At 45.2% G+C, this 20,074-nt stretch overlaps 1 protein-coding gene across 1 annotated transcript; it reads right to left on the bottom strand.

Moving 5' to 3' along the window:
* Positions 1-9,208: 9,208 nt before the first annotated feature.
* On the bottom strand, positions 9,209-16,205 carry LOC112229636 (cbp/p300-interacting transactivator 3-like). The gene is made up of 2 exons (XM_024395581.2): positions 16,024-16,205; positions 9,209-14,221 (listed from the first exon to the last, which is right to left on the bottom strand). Exon 2 carries the CDS (start codon positions 14,204-14,206, stop codon positions 13,448-13,450), a length of 759 nt encoding a protein of 252 aa, XP_024251349.1. The 5' UTR covers positions 14,207-14,221; positions 16,024-16,205; the 3' UTR covers positions 9,209-13,447.
* Positions 16,206-20,074: the final 3,869 nt, after the last annotated feature.

Raw genomic sequence — 20,074 nt, 5'->3', positions numbered from 1 at the left:
TCCTCAACACGGGGGCCCCTCAGGGATGCATGCTCAGTCCCCTCCTGTACTCCCTGTTCACTCATGACTGCATGGCCAGGCACAACTCCAACTCCATCACTAAGTTTTCCGATGACACAACAGTGGTAGGCCTGATCACCGACAAAGATGAGACAGCCGATTGGGAAGATTTCAGAGACCTGGCCGTGTGGTGCCAGGACAACGACCTCTCCCTCGACGTGATCAAGACAATGGAGATGATTGTGGACTACAGGAAAAGGAGGACCAAGCACTCCCCCATTCTCATTGACGGGGCTGTAGTGGAGCAAGTTGAGAGCTTCAAGTTCCTTGGTGTCCACATCACACACTCTAAGACATTCGTGAAGAGGGCACGACAAAGCCTATTCCCCCTCAGGAGACTTGGCATGGGTCCTCAAAAGATTTGGCATGGGTCCTCAGATCCTCGAATGGTTCTACAGCTGCACCATCGAGAGCATCACTGCCTGGTATGGCAACTGCTTGGCCCCCGAACGCAAGGCACGACAGAGGGGAGTGCGTAGGGTCCAGTACATCACTGGGGCCAAGCTTCCTGCCGTCCAGGACCTCTATACTAGGCGGTGTCAGAGGAAGGCCCTACAAATTGTCAAAGACTCCAGACACCCTAGTCATAGACTGTTCTCTCTGCTACCGCGCGGAAATCGGTACCGGAGTGCCAAGTCTACGTCCAAAAGGCTTCTTAACAGCTTCAACCCCCAAGCCATAAGACTCCTGAACAGTTAATCAAAGGGCTACCCAGAACCCACTTTTACACTGCTGCTAATCTCTGTTTATTATCTATGCAAAGTCACTTCAACTCTACCTACATGTACATATTACCTCAATTATCTCAACTAACTGGTGCCATTGACTCTGTACCCGTACCCCCTGTATATAACCTCACAATTGATATTTAACTGTGGCTGTTTAATTATTTGTTACTTTTATTTTCCATTTTTACCTGACCTATTTTTTACTTAAAACATACTTTTCTTACAACTGCATTGTTGGTTAGGGGCTTGTAAGTAAGCATTTCACTGTAAGGTCTACAAGTGTTGTATTCAGCGCATGTGACAAATACTTTTTTATTTTATTTGATGTCGTATCGCTGCTGGTTAAGTGTGCCTTGAATTCTAAGTAAATCACTGACAGTGTCACCAGCAAGGCACCCCCACACCATCACACCTCCTCCTCCATGCTTCATGGTGGGAACCACGCACATGCGCATCTAACAAAGACACGGCGTCTGGAACCAAAAATCTCAAATTTGGACCCATCAGACCAAAGGACAGATTTCAACCGGTCTAATGCCAATTGCTCGTGTTTCTTGGCCCAAGCAGGTCTCTTCTTCTTATTGGTGTCCTTTAGTAGTGGTTTCTTTGCAACAAAATCGAACATGAAGGCCTGATTCACGCAGTCTCTGAACAGTTGATGTTGAGATGTGTCTGTTACTTAAACTCTGTAAAGTATTTATTTGGGCTGCAATTTCTGAGGCTGGTAACTGTAATGAACTTATCCTCTGCAGCAGAGGTAACTCTGGGTCCTGTGGCGGTCCTCCGCCTGTGGCGGTTTCATCATAGAGCTTGATGGTTTTTGCGACTGCACTTGAAGAAACTTTACAAGTTCTTGAAATTTTCTGGATTGACTGACCTTCACATCTTAGAGTATTGATGGACTGTTGTTTCTCTTTGCTTATTTGAGCTGTTCTTGCCATAATATGTACTAGGTATTTTACCAAATAGGGCTATCTTCTGTATATCACCCCTACCGTGTCAAAACAAAACTGATTCGCTCAAACGCATTAAGAGGGAAAGAAATTCTACAAATGAACTTTTAACAAGGCACACCTGTTAATTGAAATGATTCCAGGTGACTACCTCATCAAGCTGGTTGAGAGTTTGTAAAGCTGTCATCAAGGTTGGCTACTTTTAAAAATATCAAAAACAAAATATATTTTGATTCCTTTAACACTTTTTTGGTTAATACATGATTCCATATGTGTTATTTCATAGTTTTGATGTCTTCAAACTTTTAACTGGTACTGTATTCATTCATTTTTTAAATGGTTCTTCGGGGGTGCTGAAGCACCCTCAGCATGCCTATTTCCTGCGGCTATGATTGTATTCCAAATAATTAATAAAGAATAGTGTTTGGTGTTGCACAATAGTCTATCATACACAATTGCGCACTGTATACTCGGTGTCCTACAAAAAAATATGGAAACATGAACTCACTACCTTTATGCTTTCTCTTTTAAATCTAACCGTCTAACTGCCATACATTTTTCCCATAGAGGATTTTAGAAACACTTAAAATATGGTTTGTATTTTGTGTAGGCTTACCCTGGGATGACGTTTTGATAACCATATACAGTGGCTTGCGAAAGTATTCACCCCCCTTGGCATTTTTCCTATTTTGTTGCCTTACAACCTGGAATTAAAATGGATTTTGGGGGGTTTGTATCATTTGATTTACACAACATGCATAACACTTTCAAGTTGCAAAATATTTTTCATTGTGAATCAAACAAGAAATTAGACAAAAAAACGGAAAACTTGAGCGTGCATAACTATTCAACCCCCCTGAAGTCAATACCTTGTAGAACCACCTTTTGCAGCAATTAGGGTTGCAAGTCTCTTGGGGTATGTCTCTATGAGCTTGTCACATCTAGCCACTGGGACCTTTGCCCATTCTTCAAGGCAAAACTGCTCCAGCTCCTTCAAGTTGGATGGGTTCTGCTGGTGTACAGCAATCTTTAAGTCATAACATAGGTTCTCAATTGGATTGAGGTCAGGGCTTTGACTAGGCCATTCCACAACATTTAAATGTTTCCCCTTAAACCACTCAAGTGTTGCTTTAGCAGTATGCTTAGGGTCATTGTCCTGCTGGAAGGTGAACCTCCGTCCCAGTTTCACATTTCTGGAAGACTGAAACAGGTTTCCCTCAAGAATTTCCCTGTATTTAGCGCCATCCATCATTCCTTCAATTCTGACCAGTTTCCCACTCCCTGCGGATGAAAAACATCACCACAGTGATGCTGCCATCACCATACTTCACTGTGGGGATGTTGTTCTCGGGGTGATGAGAGGTGTTGGGTTTGCGCCAGACATAGCGTTTTCCTTGATAACCAAAAAAGTTCAATTTTAGTCTCATCTGACCAGAGTACCTTCTTCCATATGTTTGGGGAGTCTTCCACATGCCTTTTGGCGAACACCAAACGCGTTTGCTTATTTTTTTTCTTTAAGCAATCAATGGCTTTTCTCTGGCCACTCTTCCGTAAAGCCCAGCTCTGTGGAGTGTACGGCTTAAAGTGGTCCTATGGACAGATACTCCAATCTCCGCTGTGGAGCTTTGCAGCTCCTTCAGGGTTATCTTTGGTCTCTTTGTTGCCTCTCTGATTAATGCCCTCCTTGCCTGGTCTGTCCGTTTTGGGGGGCGGCCCTCTCTTGGCAGGTTTGTTGTGGTGCCATATTCTTTCAATTTTTTAATAATGGATTTAATGGTGCTCTGTGGGATGTACAAAGTGTTATATTTTTTATAACCCAACCCTGATCTGTGCTTCTCCACAACTGTTTGGATAGCTCCTTGGTCTTCATAGTGCCACTTGCTTGGTGGTGCCGCTTGCTTGGTGGTGCCGCTTGCTTGGTGGTGCCGCTTGCTTGGTGGTGCCCCTTACTTAGTGGAGTTGCAGACTCTGGGGCCTTTCAGAACAACTGTATATATACTGAGATCATGTGACAGATCATGTGACACTTAGATTGCACACAGGTGGACGTTATTTAACTAATTATGTGACTTCTGAAGGTAATTGGTTGCACCAGATCTTATTTAGGGGCTTCAAAGCAAAGGGGGTGAATACATATGCACCCACCACTTTTCAGTTTTAATTTATTTTTTATTTTTTTAAACAAGTTTTTTTTTTTCATTTCATTTCACCAATTTGGACTATTTTGTTGTATGTCCATTACATGAAATCCAAATCAAATCTGTTTCAATTACAGGTTGTAAAGCAACAAAATAGGAAAAACGCCAAGGGGGTGAATACTTTTGCAAGGCACTGTAAATTTCTCTCGGACAAGTTGACTTTTATCAATATATTAGGCTCTATTTACTCTCAGATTCGAAAATACTAATTAGCATCAAAGTAGATATCGTGCAAGACTGGAAATGTCTGCAAGCTCCTGTAAATCAACACTAGCTGACACATTTGCTAACAGGTATTGTGTCAATTTAAAACTTGCACAGAAATGTCAATTTAAAGAAATGTATTCAATTTATTCATTACTACATTTAGCTAAAATTAGATCGTTAAATCCAGAGATTCTTACCTTTGCCTCGATTCGGCAGTCTCGTCCAGATCATTATGGCATTTGGAGTTCTTTATGATAGTCACATTAGCCTTTCATTTTTGGGGGGTAAATAGAGGCGAATATGTTGATCAAATTAATCTTGTCCTACAGAGATTTACACGTTTATCAAAATATCATGCTAGGATAAACCTACACAAAACACAGACCTTATTTTAAGTGTTTATAAAATCCCCTATTGGAATAATTACTGATGGATAAACAAACCATTTCCCTGTTTGACTGCTAGTTTGTACAGTATGGGTATTATGACTCATACTATGGTACTCTATCATGCATAATTATTGAAGAACCAAGTAAAGTCATATAGGTTTTAAGTATCAAGGTACGGTGAAGCCTTGCATTTTGAAATAGCACCTACATTTCGGGGGAGTTGCGTGCCCATGCAAACTGTTTTCACCCCGTAACATAGGCAGACACAAAATGTTACGTAGTTGCACTGCACTTCTGAAATCTCTATAAAAAATACTGTCCGATGGCTAGATCCGTGATACTTACAGTCTTCATGTTCAATGTCTAATTCAACTGATTAATGCTTAATTAATATATGATATAACGACAATTTACATAGTCGTGTTTTATGTCACACGAATTTAGACAAATCCATTAAGACGCCAACTATGAGAAAAGGTTAAACATAGGTTTTAATTCCACTTGTAAATTCTATTGAATATACAGTAGCTATGTTCCTCCTTTATATCTTCATGTAACGACGTGAGAATAATTGGCAGATTATTATCAACGATTTACCAACAGCTGTAACAAGTTGTCCAGTGTCGGAAATACTCACTGGTACCCTAGTTTATGGAAAGACCCATATCTAGGTTGACCTGAAGCGTTATTCTGAATGGGAAAACATCTAAGTTGACCTACAAAGAAACTTTGAGTAAACCAGAGGAGACTGCTGGGGGAAGAACGGCTCATAATAATGTCCGGAACTGAGAAAATGGAATGGAATCAAACACCTGGAAACCATGTTTTTTATGTATTTGGTGCCATTCCGTTAATTCCGCTCCAGTCATTACCACAAGCCTGTTCTGCCACCAACCTCTTGTGGAGTAAACACTATATGAGAATGAGCCTGTTATCAATGCAGCCTACCTATGAGATCACCCCAGCCAACCAGTCATTCAGTCAGTTACCTTTAGCAAGGCCTTATCTAATCAGTGAGCCAACTACACAGGTGTGTGTGGTGAGTCATCATGAGGAGAGAGCGAAGGGAAGCGTCAACAGTCAACAGCGATCAACGTAGTTCATTTCACAGGACAAACAGACATGGGAAGGAGTAGGGAGGGAGCGGCGAGGGAGGTGAGACAGGAGGGAGCCAAAAGGGTTGGTCGTTACATAGGGAGAAACAGACATGGGAAGGAGTAGGGAGGGAGCGGCGAGGGAGGTGAGACAGGAGGGAGCCAAAAGGGTTGGTCGTTACATAGGGAGAAACAGACATGGGAAGGAAGGGAGGGAGGGAGGGAGGTGAGACAGGAGGGAGCCAATAGGGTTGGTCGTTACATAGGGAGAAACAGACATGGGAAGGAGTAGGGAGGGAGCGGCAGGAGGTGAGACAGGAGGGAGCCAAAAGGGTTGGTCGTTACATAGGGAGAAACAGACATGGGAAGGAGTAGGGAGGGAGCGGCGAGGGAGGTGAGACAGGAGGGAGCCAATAGGGTTGGTCGTTACATAGGGAGAAACAGACATGGGAAGGAGTAGGGAGGGAGCGGCGAGGGAGGTGAGACAGGAGGGAGCCAATAGGGTTGGTCGTTACATAGGGAGAAACAGACATGGGAAGGAGTAGGGAGGGAGCGGCGAGGAGGTGAGACAGGAGGGAGCCAAAAGGGTTGGTCGTTACATAGGGAGAAACAGACATGGGAAGGAGTAGGGAGGGAGCGGCGAGGGAGGTGAGACAGGAGGGAGCCAAAAGGGTTGGTCGTTACATAGGGAGAAACAGACATGGGAAGGAGTAGGGAGGGAGCGGCAGGGAGGTGAGACAGGAGGGAGCCAATAGGGTTGGTCGTTACATAGGGAGAAACAGACATGGGAAGGAGTAGGGAGGGAGCGGCGAGGGAGGTGAGACAGGAGGGAGCCAAAAGGGTTGGTTGTTACATAGGGAGAAACAGACATGGGAAGGAGTAGGGAGGGAGCGGCGAGGAGGTGAGACAGGAGGGAGCCAAAAGGGTTGGTCGTTACATAGGGAGAAACAGACATGGGAAGGAGTAGGGAGGGAGCGGCGAGGGAGGTGAGACAGGAGGGAGCCAATAGGGTTGGTCGTTACATAGGGAGAAACAGACATGGGAAGGAGTAGGTAGGGAGCGGCGAGGGAGGTGAGACAGGAGGGAGCCAAAAGGGTTGGTCGTTACATAGGGAGAAACAGACATGGGAAGGAGTAGGGAGGGAGCGGCGAGGGAGGTGAGACAGGAGGGAGCCAAAAGGGTTGGTCGTTACATAGGGAGAAACAGACATGGGAAGGAGTAGGGAGGGAGCGGCGGTGAGACAGGAGGGAGCTAAAAGGGTTGGTCGTTACATAGGGAGAAACAGACATGGGAAGGAGTAGGGAGGGAGCGGCGAGGGAGGTGAGACAGGAGGGAGCCAAAAGGGTTGGTCGTTACATAGGGAGAAACAGACATGGGAAGGAGTAGGGAGGGAGCGGCGAGGGAGGTGAGACAGGAGGGAGCCAAAAGGGTTGGTCGTTACATAGGGAGAAACAGACATGGGAAGGAGTAGGGAGGGAGCGGCGAGGGAGGTGAGACAGGAGGGAGCCAAAAGGGTTGGTCGTTACATAGGGAGAAACAGACATGGGAAGGAGTAGGGAGGGAGCGGCGGTGAGACAGGAGGGAGCCAAAAGGGTTGGTCGTTACATAGGGAGAAACAGACATGGGAAGGAGTAGGGAGGGAGCGGCGAGGAGGTGAGACAGGAGGGAGCCAAAAGGGTTGGTCGTTACATAGGGAGAAACAGACATGGGAAGGAGAGGGAGGGAAGATGAGACAGGAGGGAGCTAAAAGGGTTGGTCGAAGGGAGAAACAGACATGGGAAGGAGTAGGGAGGGAGCGGGAGGGAGGGAGGTGAGACAGGAGGGAGCCAAAAGGGTTGGTCGTTACATAGGGAGAAACAGACATGGGAAGGAGTAGGGAGGGAGCGGCGAGGGAGGTGAGACAGGAGGGAGCCAAAAGGGTTGGTCGTTACATAGGGAGAAACAGACATGGGAAGGAGTAGGGAGGGAGCGGCGAGGGAGGTGAGACAGGAGGGAGCCAAAAGGGTTGGTCGTTACATAGGGAGAAACAGACATGGGAAGGAGTAGGGAGGGAGCGGCGAGGGAGGTGAGACAGGAGGGAGCCAATAGGGTTGGTCGTTACATAGGGAGAAACAGACATGGGAAGGAGTAGGGAGGGAGCGGCGAGGGAGGTGAGACAGGAGGGAGCCAAAAGGGTTGGTCGTTACATAGGGAGAAACAGACATGGGAAGGAGTAGGGAGGGAGCGGCGAGGGAGGTGAGACAGGAGGGAGCCAAAAGGGTTGGTCGTTACATAGGGAGAAACAGACATGGGAAGGAGTAGGGAGGGAGCGGTGAGGGAGGTGAGACAGGAGGGAGCCAAAAGGGTTGGTCGTTACATAGGGAGAAACAGACATGGGAAGGAGTAGGGAGGGAGCGGCGAGGGAGGTGAGACAGGAGGGAGCCAATAGGGTTGGTCGTTACATAGGGAGAAACGGAAGGACGTGAGTGAGTGAAAGGAGGGAGTGTCATTTCTGAGACAGGGAGAGTCAAACAGCCACAGGGTCATTTCAGAGGAAACCCAGACATGAGCACATGCACATGGCTGAGAATCATCACTGCAGTGAATCCTCCTTTCCAGAATGACTACACTAGCCTGAGGGTAATTTAAGGAGAGTTAGACTGTGGTGTATTACAGTAAAACTGTCAACACCTGTTTTAGTGAAAATAGGAGTGGTGACTCAGGAAGAGCTTATGCGGGCTGTGGTGGACAGACAGACATACAGGTACTCAACACCTGACTTGAATGACTGATATAAGGGCTTTATAGCAGGTATTGTACATTTGAAATGTTAAAACCTACTAAATAAAGATCAGGAAGGAAAAACAGGTAAAGGGACTCTGATTTCAGCACAGTCCTTACTACAGCTACAGTATGACAGCCCATGGTTTGGAATAGCCTTGACTGGGAGTGGACTAGGCCCCAGATAGGTAGTTATACAGTAGTGGAGGCTGGTGGGTGGAGCTATACGAGGACGGGCTCATTTTAATGCCTGGAATGGAACAAATGGAACAGAGTCAAATGTGGTTTCCATATGTTTGCTACCATTCCATTTATTCCATTCTAGCCATTACAATAAGCCCATCCTCCTATAGCTCCTCCCACCAGCCTCCTCTGTTATACAATATGACTATTTAGGTCAAGGTGAGCCTCAGCTATGACCAGATGAACTTATCATCTGCACCTGTCCTGTCTGTGGATTATCACCATGGCTTCTCCTGTAAAAATAGTACCATCAGGCAACTTTGTAAGAGCCTCAACTTGTACTGTTGTTTTGTATTGATGCCTAACATGAACTACAACTACCTGTCAAACCTGTCATCTAATGATAGTTTCCCGTTCATCAATATCCATTGAGACAGCTATAGAGCCCATACATTCACACTGCTGAGATGTCTCACTGTGCCAGAGCAGAGGTATTGTCAGACTCATCGTCTCTTTGTCAGAAGTAGGTGAAGTTTCAGTACAAAGTCATACATGGAGTATTCAAAGCTCATCAAGTAGTCATAGAGAGACACAGAGACAGACACATACACATTAAAAAACACTCCATATTCTGGCTAGTTCTTTAAATAAATATTTTATTGTTGTTGAAAATAAATACATTTTCTTAAAATAGAATCAATAACATTAAAAAAGCCTTTGGGGGTTGGGAGGTGGGGGGTTACCCCTAAATGAAGTGGAGCAATTTGGAACAAGGATTTTACAATACAATCTCACAAATGTATCCACCATCTTAAGACTCCAGCTCCCACATTGCATTCCGTTCTGCTGTACATTCTCAGCGGATGTGTGGAAAAGTGGTGACATCACATCTCTTTTCACAATGTTCACATGCAGTCTACTAGGTCTTAAAGCTTCAGGCCTGTGCTGTACCCAAACCCTTATTATAATGTGACTGTTTGTTAGCCTGGGTAAACCAGACTGAATGCTGCACTTAATGGTAAGCCCAGCATTCAGTCTGGTTTTACCAGGAAACCTATTTATATCAACACTCCTGTTTGTCAAATGGATGATAAACCCTCATCTCTTGTCATTAAACACATCAACATCAGCCTTTAATAACAATTATATCTGACAATGATTTTTGAATCGTACCTTAATTATGTCAACTTTACCTCTATTCTACAGTACATAGACACCATACACAAGAAGGCTGAAATATTATTGATATAGTTGTGATCAAATGACTTTGAGAGGCTACTATCTCTCTAAGGCTTAAAAGACAAACAAAAATATGTTATTTTCAGATTGTAATGGATTACTTTTTCATGAGGGGTTGTGAACCTGCCCTAAAAAGCCTGGTCCCAGATCTAGACAGATATAAGACCAAGATAGCCATAAATAGCCTGGTAACAGATAAACCGACCACAGGAAATTTCTAGATATGGTAATTATGTCCATATTCTGTCCCAGCACCATACCTGGGCCACCCTGACCCATGTGCTGCATGCTGGCCAGCTGGCCTGGTCCTACTCTGTACTAGGCCCCGTTGGCCAGGTGTTGGCCCTGGATCGGCCCCAGTGCATGTCCATGGTTGGCCTTTGCCACGATGAGTGTAATTTCTGTTGTCCATTGTTTGTTTGTGCTCAGAGCTCAGCAATATGGCAGATCTCCAGGAGAGAGAGGGGGTTAAGAGTAGCCTGGAATCCAAACGGAATATATGCATTTTATTTAACTGATTCAGTGAAGTGAAACAATCGTGAAATACAGCGATGTTCCCTTTGGATTCCAGGCTAGAAAAAGAGCTGAGACACCAGTGAGTGTAGCTCTGGTATTGGAACAGATTACCACAATGCATTACAGAGGGAAGCTTTCCCCTTCCCCCAATCCCCTCTTCAACCACTCACTGCTCCTCCAACCTCTCTGTTCTGACATCTCCACAAATAACTCAACAACAGAACAGGACAGGAAGTTCTCGTACTAGTCACTGGAGCAGTAACCTTGCAAAAACATCATTATGCACAGGGGCCAGGGGGAAAGAACACTGCACCACCACAGAAAAATACCATTTTCTAATTACCATGGGTGTGTCCGAAATGGCACCTTATTCCCTATATAGAGCACACTACTTTTGAGTGCCAAGTTTTCTAATTACCAAGTCATTGGGGCTGTCATGCTGGATGACCTCAATTAAGACAAGCGTGTGTGAACTGGTCATTAAATCTAAACAGGAGAACCAGCCGAGTAAGCAAATCTATGGAAACAGCAACCAACCTGTGTGTGAGTGCGTGCATGTCTGTGTTGCTCTGCCCTGTTGGGTTTGGCCCACTTCGGTAATGAAATCAATGCCACAGGTAAAGAGAGGCAGCTTTAAACAACGATTAAACAAACCAAGTACTGCCGGAGTAGTGCCTAGCACTATGCTGTGTCCACAGACTGGACTAATGAACGTTGTCCACAGTTCAAGGCAGTTGAAGCAGCCTCCACTGTACAGGTCTTCATACCCAGTCAGCACATTGGCCAAGCTTAAGTCCGAGGACCAAACTCAGTCACTTCCCATTAAAGAAGAACCTTGCAAGCTGCACACACAAGATGTTCACGCACAGATGGGCAAATCCTAACTTCTACTTAGATCAAATGTTCACTTGGTCTCCCATTGACATCAATGCATGGCTAAGTAAATATTCAGTGGAGGTTAGGATTCCCCCCAGCTACAGCGCTAGATGAATGTACTTCTCACAGTCTAACACTTTGTGTTCATGTCTTTTAATGGTCAAAATGTTGTTAAAAGTCTAAAGTGAGCTCTATGACTCAGGGAATGACCTGAGACTGAGAGGTACTGGTTTCCCCCCTGCCTTTCTTTCTGTGCCAGTCACAGACATGTACAGAAAATAGTCCACCGTTATGTTATGTGTGTTGTTCCTTAAATACTATCCAGTGTATTCCCTCGGCCCACCAGTAGAGACACAATATAAAGTAGTCATTAAGACTCTACTGAAACAGAGCATCTAGCTGTTTGACTGTAGAAGCTGACCCTTAGTGTTCAGAGCAGTATTTTAAGACAGGCATGGTGTGTTTGTATTTCTCTTACTATAGAGATGTTACTGTGTATGTGCTGCACTACTTTGCCAGTGATTAAACTGAGGACATGTAATATTCAAGGAAACGTACGTTTTTAAGGTGGAGTTACACCAAGCAACTTTCACACAACTTTATTTGCAGTTGCAGGTTGCAAGAGACATCATTTCAAGCAACTTGGCTGATACACAAAGCAACTCAAATGCAATTTAAATGGTATGCAACAGCCAATCAAATTGAAGCTGCTTTTGTTTTGTGATTCAATATGGTTTGAGAATTCTAAACTCACCCAATGTCAGCTGCTGCATTACATCTTGATTTCATAAATTATTAGTTTATCCAACCAGTTGCTTATTGTATAAAGATTGATTTAGCCAAAATGCTGGCAGTACATTTTAATTAGCTAGCCAAAATGAAATTGCCAGCACTGTTTTATCAAGCTAGCAACAAACTAAGCTACCTAACTTAGCGAGCTAGTGCAGTTCACGCGGAACAAAATATCAGTTGAAACGTGTCAGAGAGGTCTGGGTTCACTTCAAAAATTACATGGTATTGACTGCCAAAGCATGTACATAAACCTAAACTAGCCCTGATGCCAATATCTAATTATACCGCTACCATTTGGCAAATGTCTCTTCTGTCTACCTTGATCACAGTTCCCGCAGCACTGACAGATGTGTTGTTGACATGACGAGTGGCTCAAAGTTCTGAACCTTTCGAATGGATCATGTGACAAAAGCATTTGTTTTGATTGGCTGTTGCTTGCAACAAGTAGAAAAAGTTGAAACGTTGCAACTGGATACAACTGAGTTGCTTATTAATTGCAGGAGGTGTTTCACGAAGCGATCAAGAAGCAACTCAGTTGCATGCTACCAAAGTTGGCGTGAAAATTGCTTCGTATAACTGCAGCCTAATGATAAATAGAATGTTGTTCTGATGATGTCATCAGATGATGTTAGGAAGAGGAACCAGATCCCCAGGCTAACACAGTTAACTCCCAACCAATCAGAGACTAACCCCAGGCTCTTACTAAAGGAAATGTTAAGGTAACGAGGAAGAAATCCTCCAAGCCTGTTTTGAAGAACCAGCCTTCAACATACACACAATATAGTTAGGCATCTTTTTTGAACAACTCTTTCCCCAGCAATCTAATTCATAATCAGACCACCAACTTCTTTAACAACTCAATTTGTCAAATGTCCGCTAACTACTTGGTGGGGTGAATTCATAAATAAATACATTTCTATAAGCCATAGATTGAATCTAGTAGTCCCAGGTGAAGCAAGATAGTCTTTCTTTGTATTGTCTCAGCTTGTCTGTCTCGTCTTCCTGTCCTGCTGAATGAGTCTACAATCATCCCACAGAACTCAGCACACACAGTGACACTATGACATGGGTGGCAGCCCAGAGGCAGGATGGAAGGCAGTACAGATTAGACAGAGGCCACTGCGTCAGAGAGAGCGCCAACCTGTGGCTGGGCTGACTGAGCTCAGATCTCATGCCAGCCTGATGCAGAGCAAGCTTTTGTTTTTTTCTCCTCTCTTTCTGTCCTTACAATTAATCTTAAAAACAGGTAGGCCTACTATTCACAGGTGTGTTCTGTAGGCCTAATATACATGGTCACAGACAGATAGCCTAAACTCACACAGATAGAACAGAGAGAGAGTCTGTCTCCTCTTGTATGTGCTGCTATAGCTAGTCTAGTTTGTGGTTCAGTCTTTCTCTGGGCGCCGGGCCTGTTTTTACAGCGTCTTTCTTCATCTGGCGGTTGTGTATCTCTCAGCAGCTCACGGTGCTCGGCTGCTGTTTCATAGAAACAAAGTCAGGAATGAAGTCAAACTCGTTCTGACACAGGAACAGTTCTGGGAGCTCCTGAACCCGGTCCAGACCCAGCTCCAACACCAGTGCTGTCAGAACCTCCTCATCTATGAGGTCTATGTCCATATTCTGTCCCAGCACCATACCTGGCCCACCCTGACCCATGTGCTGCATGCTGGCCAGCTGACCCGGCCCTACTCTGTACTGGGCCCCGTTGGCCATGTGATGGCCCTGGACTGGCCCCAGTGGATGTCCGTGGTATTGGGTGTTGAGTTTCTGGAGGTGCATGGAGGCCATGAGCTGCTGGGAGGTGAGCCCACTGGGGTGGTACTGTTGCTGAGGGTGCTGGGGCTGTTGCATGTGGTGCTGCTGCTGTTGTTGTTGATGTTGCTGTTGTTGTTGATGCTGTTGTTGTTGGTTATACATCATATGGTTCATCTGGTGGTGGTGTCCTCCCATCTGAGCCCCATTGACCTGGCTGTTCACCTGACCGTTCATCCCAGCCGGCCCCACCATCCCCAGTCCGGGCCGCTGCCTCATGGCGGCCTCCATGGAGGTCTGCGGCACCCTGCCGTAGTGCATGACCTGGCCGTTGGGGAGGGTGCGGAGGCCAGGCTGGGGCACAGATTGCTGAGGAGGGCCGCCCATACCCCCCATCCTGTAGCCGTGGAGGGCCGTTGCAGGGCCGTGGGACATGGGCATCATCATGTGGTCTGCCATGGCTTCTCTGTCACCCTGCAGGAGGAAGGGAAATGTTTACGTTAGTTATGATGATGACTCTGTATAAAAACATTTGCATCGAAACCGTTACTGCATTTTAGTTGCAAAAGTAGTCTGCTATTAGTGGAATAGATTAATAAGTGGCTTGATTGGGGGTATTCGGGCAGGAACCAAAAGGTCACTGGTTCGAATCCCCGAGCCAGCAAGGTTGGAAAATATGCTGTTCTGCCCTTGAGCAAGACAGTTAATTAAGAAGTCGATTAAGACAACCCATGCGCCTCTCAGATTCAGAGGGGTTGGGTTAAATGCGGAAGATAAGGTATCCCCCTTTCTCTACATCATCAGATAAATCTGAGCGATATACAGCCCCCTGAGAACGTAACATTTCCCAACACAGCCCTATACCATGACTGTTCCAGTAATTCAATAGCGATAGACAGTATACTATGAGTATTTCAAACAGTGTTGAGTCAGTATTCCTTGACATCTATTCAGATGACGTTTAGGGGGCATTTACACTTTGGTTTGACTGTAATTTTGACCACAACAACATTACGCATAGCCTACTGCATGTATCCGCTGCCAGTATTTAGCCTATTGCACGGTGGGAAATACCAGCCATACCTTTTTCGTTGAAAGGACGCAGAGGATCGCTTGTCGAATTTTAATCTGTAGTTACATAGTAATAAATAAATTGCTACGTGCACTATGACAGTAAAATGCATCCGCGCGAAAGGAAACCAACGTTTACAAACATTTCGTTAAGCAGTGACGAATGGACAAGATGGTCATTACAATTTTTGGGAACAATACAATGGAAAGAAAAATTAAAGAAAATGTCCTACGATTCATTAATTCAGAACATAATCTGTATTTGTGGCACCTCTGTAACACCAGAATTAAAATGGCACATCAACGCATAATTTTCCCACGCACAATTACGCAAGGTTAAAAATGAATGACATCGTTAATAACGTGCGTGTCTCTATCACTGCATGAACACAATATGATGGTGCAGCCCTTTGGATACCATAGGAGTGTGGCTCTGTACATGTCTCTCTGTCTTTTCACTGTCTGCTTGAAAACAAACAATTCCGTGTTTCGTTCTTCTCTTTTCCCCAAAGATGAACTCCAGTGCCCCTGGCGCTAAGGTTTCCATTCAAACCTCTTTGTGCTTTAGCAATAAAATAAAAAAACTACGATCCGATGCAATCGTTTCTAAAACCTCAATCATTTAGATAGAAAACACAGTGGATTGGTATTGTCAACAGTCGGACAAAATCCATACAATTGTATTTGGGCTATGCACGCGTAAACATTTAGGGATCTTAACATTAATTCCGTCTATGCCACATTTAGCAAAATGCTAAATGGCGAGCAACAAATAATTATCGAGGTATTTTCTTGAAGACTAATTATTACACAACATATCACAATTCTAAAGCTTTTAGCCGTGTAGTTTAGGGATTTGCATAGGGGCCGATTTCATTGAAGAGTAAAATAAATGTAAAAAACGTATACCACATATCAACAAAAATAATAATCCGGTTTAAATAAACTCGATTTTTCAATATATACAATTCAATCGTTTAGTAATTTATTATACAGTATCATTGCAATATTGCGGGTGTCTGAACAATCGGGTACGTAAGAAATCGCAAATAAAAACAAAATCACCCGAACAATGGTTCTCCTACCTTCCCTCAGCAATATGACACGGTCTCTCTCTCTCTCTCTCTCTCTCTCTCTCTCTCAATTCAATTCAATTTCAATCTCTCTCTCTGCAATGACTGTCCCCTTCACTAGACAACGCTTACCAGCTAATTGTCCTTGCTCTGAAGTTCTATTGAGTTCTGCTTCTGGTATTAGATGTCCGTCTTTACTTCCAAAGGCGATGCTCCAAATACATGTATTTCATCGAATTAGTGCACTGTGGAGCGAGCGAGATGAGTTTCTAGTACGTGTCACCGTCACCGGAGTTACTTTTCTGGGTCAGCTCTGGGATTATATACATGTATAAACCAACCAGCGGAGTTGGAAAGAGGGAGAGGTGGAGCTACTGTCGTCTCTGTATCCTTTGTTTCGATTGGCTCGCCTTGTGACCCTAGTACAGACTTGGCGCACGTTGGACAATTCATTAACTGATACAGACATGTTTTTGAATGTTGGCCTTATGTATCATAGACTCCTTTGATTGAACATGTACTTGTTGTGGCCCTATATATTTTGTAGCCTACTTAGGGGCCAAATATGGTGGCTAGTAAAGGATATGGGATCAACAGAGAGCAGAGAGTGCATTTTACAAACATCTCAATAGGCTACTTACATAGTTATGATACATGTGGACTATATATGTGAACAATCATCATATCTGTAATACTTTCATCAAGAAATAGCTTATATAATAGACACATAATTCATGTTTTACAACATTCTCCATGTTATAAATTAGTCTAGTTTCATGAAGGCCTACCGTATGTTTAAGAATTACAATTTGAATGCCTAATTAATTTCACTATGAATTTCAGATTACAGTCACAGAATCAAATCAGAGCTGGCTATTAGAGACAGACAACGGTAGGCTCTGGTGCGTGCTATGCAAATGTGTTGTTGCAGAGAGAAACAGCCTGGCGATACAAATGCATGTGAACAGCAACCTCCCCAGAGAGAGAGAGCATGCTGGCATGAAGCATGTGCTAACGACATGACACCACACTCAGCTCAGTGCACCGTGGTTTAAGAGAAACAGAAACCATAGAATAAGATGGTTGAACGGAAACCGCAGAAGAAGAGGGTGACTGTCTAATCTACAGGCACAATGATTGACTCGGAGCTCTCCCTTTAAATCTACTGAGCTAGTTATGGTGCATTCATAGAGAAGGACTAGAGTAGACCATCTTCTTCAGTGTCCTCTCCTCAGCCCTGGAGCAGAACAGAGCACAAAGGCTTAACTGCCAAATAGACAGAGAGGCTGGGAGTCTGGACAACTCTGGGGCCCAAGAATAGGACACATTCTCTTTAGCACAAAAGTGTGTGTGTGTGTGTGTGTGTGTGTGTGTGTGTGTGTGTGTGTGTGTGTGTGTGTGTGTGTGTGTGTGTGTGTGTGTGTGTGTGTGTGTGTGTGTGTGTGTGTGTGTGTGTGTGTGTGTGTGTGTGTGTGTGTGTGTGTGTGTGTGTGTGTAAACAGTAGTGGATGCCAGGCCCCTGCAGAGAGGTCTTGACTCTGTGGTCTCTGGTCTCTGCTCTCTGGTCTCCACTATGATATAAGAGAAGTGTGAGAGAGAGAGGAGAGAAGGGAGTGCCCTCTTCTAAACTGATGTCATTATTTACAATGCAAATGAATGCCCCCCCTGCAAGGTCTAGCACTGACGTAGGTCCTTTTACGCTATCAACCCACTAGTACAGCTTGTTGAATCAAATCAAATTGTATTTGTTACTGAGCATGTGACAAATAACATTACATTTGATTTGCAAAAATGTGTCCAAATATGACATCTTATTTGGAGGCAGTTTAAAAAATAAAATATTTTGTTTTTGTTTTTGATCGTCCATTAACCTCAGTGTTGTAAACGCTCGAGTCCAATGTGGGAGCATCGAATTGGGGGCCTTTGACCTGAGTTTAGCGTCTCTTCACATGTGTTGAGGGGAGAAACATTTATCATCCAGTTCCCTGTTAATTGGTTGAATGGTGTCAAGTCAAGTGTGGATCAGCATGTGCAGCTGGAACCTGCTTGGGTTGCATGATGTAATAACCTGGTAAATTTAGCCTCATATTGTCTTCTGAGGATTGTAATGGGTCCAATCAGAGCAAAGAGACTAAAATATCAAGAAGTCTAGAATCTCACATTCAGACAATGTTCTATGTGGTTTCTTTTAATGACATCATTGGTAAAAACCATCAATCTGTCTCGTCTATTTAGAATACATCATCAGATCGTAACATCTTTTCTATATACTTTTATAACTAAGCATTCTCCCAGAGGTGAATTGCATCTAAGAAGTGACCATTTGAGAAGTGACCAATTAGTTTGTTTCTTATCTGAGATGGAGTTAATGATAAATGACCTATATGCAAAGATGTGAATGTATAGAATTTGTTTATATTACTCTGCTAGAACAAAAATAGCAATTACTGTAAGAACGGATACAGCACTGGACTCATTCTCTCTCTCCCCCCTCTCTCTATTCCCTCCCTATCTCTCTCTCCCCCCTCTCTCTATTCCCTCCCTATCTCTCTCACCTTCCCTCTCTCTCCCCTCTCTCTATTCCCTCCCTATCTCTCTCACCTTCCCTCTCTCTCACTCCCCTTCTCTCTATTCCCTCCCTATCTCTCTCACCTTCCCTCTCTCTCTCCCACCTCTCTCTATTCCCTCCCTATCTCTCTCACCTTCCCTCTCTCTCTCCCCCTCTCTCTATTCCCTCCCTATCTCTCTCACCTTCCCTCTCTCTCTCCCCCCTCTCTCTATTCCCTCCCTATCTCTCTCACCTTCCCTCTCTCTCACTCCCCCTCTCTCCCCTTCCTATCTCTCTCGCCTTCCCTCTCTCTCCCTCACCCTCTCTCCCCTTCCTATCTCTCTCGCCTTCCCTCTCTCTCCCTCCCCCTCTCTGCCCTTCCTATCTCTCTCGCCTTCCCTCTCTCTCCCTCCCCCTCTCTCCCCTTCCTATCTCTCTCGCCTTCCCTCTCTCTCCCTCCCCCTCTCTCCCCTTCCTATCTCTCTTGCCTTCTTCTCTCTCCCTCCCCCTCTCTCCCCTTCCTATCTCTCTCGCCTTCCCTCGCTCTCTCTTTCTCTCCTGGTCTCTATCCCTCCCCCTCTCTCTCTCTTTCTCCCCTGGTCTCTCTCCCTCCCCCTCTCTCTCTTTCTCCCCTGGTCTCTCTCCCTCCCCCTTTCTCTCTCTTTCTCCCCTGGTCTCTATCCCTCCCCCTCTCTCTCTCTTTCTCCCCTGGTCTCTGTCCCTCCTCCTCTCTCTCTCTTTCTCCCCTGGTCTCTATCCCTCTCCCTCTCTCTCTCTTTCTCCCCTGGTCTCTATCCCTCCCCTCTCTCTCTCTTTCTCCCCTGGTCTCTATCCCTCCTCCTCACTCTCTCTTTCTCCCCTGGTCTCTATCCCTCCTCCTCTCTCTCTCTTTCTCCCCTGGTCTCTATCCCTCCTCCTCTCTCTCTCTTTCTCCCCTGGTCTCTCTCTCTCTTTCTCCCCTGGTCTCTATCCCTCCTCCTCTCTCTCTCTTTCTCCCCTGGTCTCTCTCCCTCCCCCTCTCTCTCTCTTTCTCCCCTGGTCTCTCTCCCTCCCCCTCTCTCCCCTTCCTATCTCTCTCGCCTTCCCTCGCTCTCTCTTTCTCTCCTGGTCTCTATCCCTCCCCCTCTCTCTCTCTTTCTCCCCTGGTCTCTCTCCCTCCCCCTCTCTCTCTCTTTCTCCCCTGGTCTCTATCCCTCCCCCTCTCTGTCTCTTTCTCCTCTGGTCTCTATCCCTCCTCCCCCTTTCTTTCTCTCTCTTTCTCCACTGGTCTCTATCCCTCCTCCTCTCTCTCTCTTTCTCCCCTGGTCTCTCTCCCTCCCCCTCTCTCTTTTCCCCTGGTCTCTATCCCTCCTCCTCTCATTCTCTTTCTCCCCTGGTCTCTATCCCTCCCCATTTCTCTCTCCCCGGTTTCTCTGTCGTGCCCTATATATTCTTCACATTACTCATTGCATTCTAAGTCATCTTTCTCACAGACCCCCCCTCCCCTTCCTATCTCTCTCGCCTTCTTCTCTCTCCCTCCCCCTCTCTGTCTCTTTCTCCTCTGGTCTCTATCCCTCCTCCCCTTTTCTCTCTTTTCTCCCCTGGTCTCTATCCCTCCTCCTCACTCTCTCTTTCTCCCCTGGTCTCTATCCCTCC

Source organism: Oncorhynchus tshawytscha, linkage group LG31, assembly GCF_018296145.1.
Source record: "Oncorhynchus tshawytscha isolate Ot180627B linkage group LG31, Otsh_v2.0, whole genome shotgun sequence".
NCBI lineage: Eukaryota > Metazoa > Chordata > Actinopteri > Salmoniformes > Salmonidae > Oncorhynchus > Oncorhynchus tshawytscha.
Note: the sequence above shows the minus strand (reverse complement) of the source record. Positions and strands in the feature narration are given on the sequence as shown.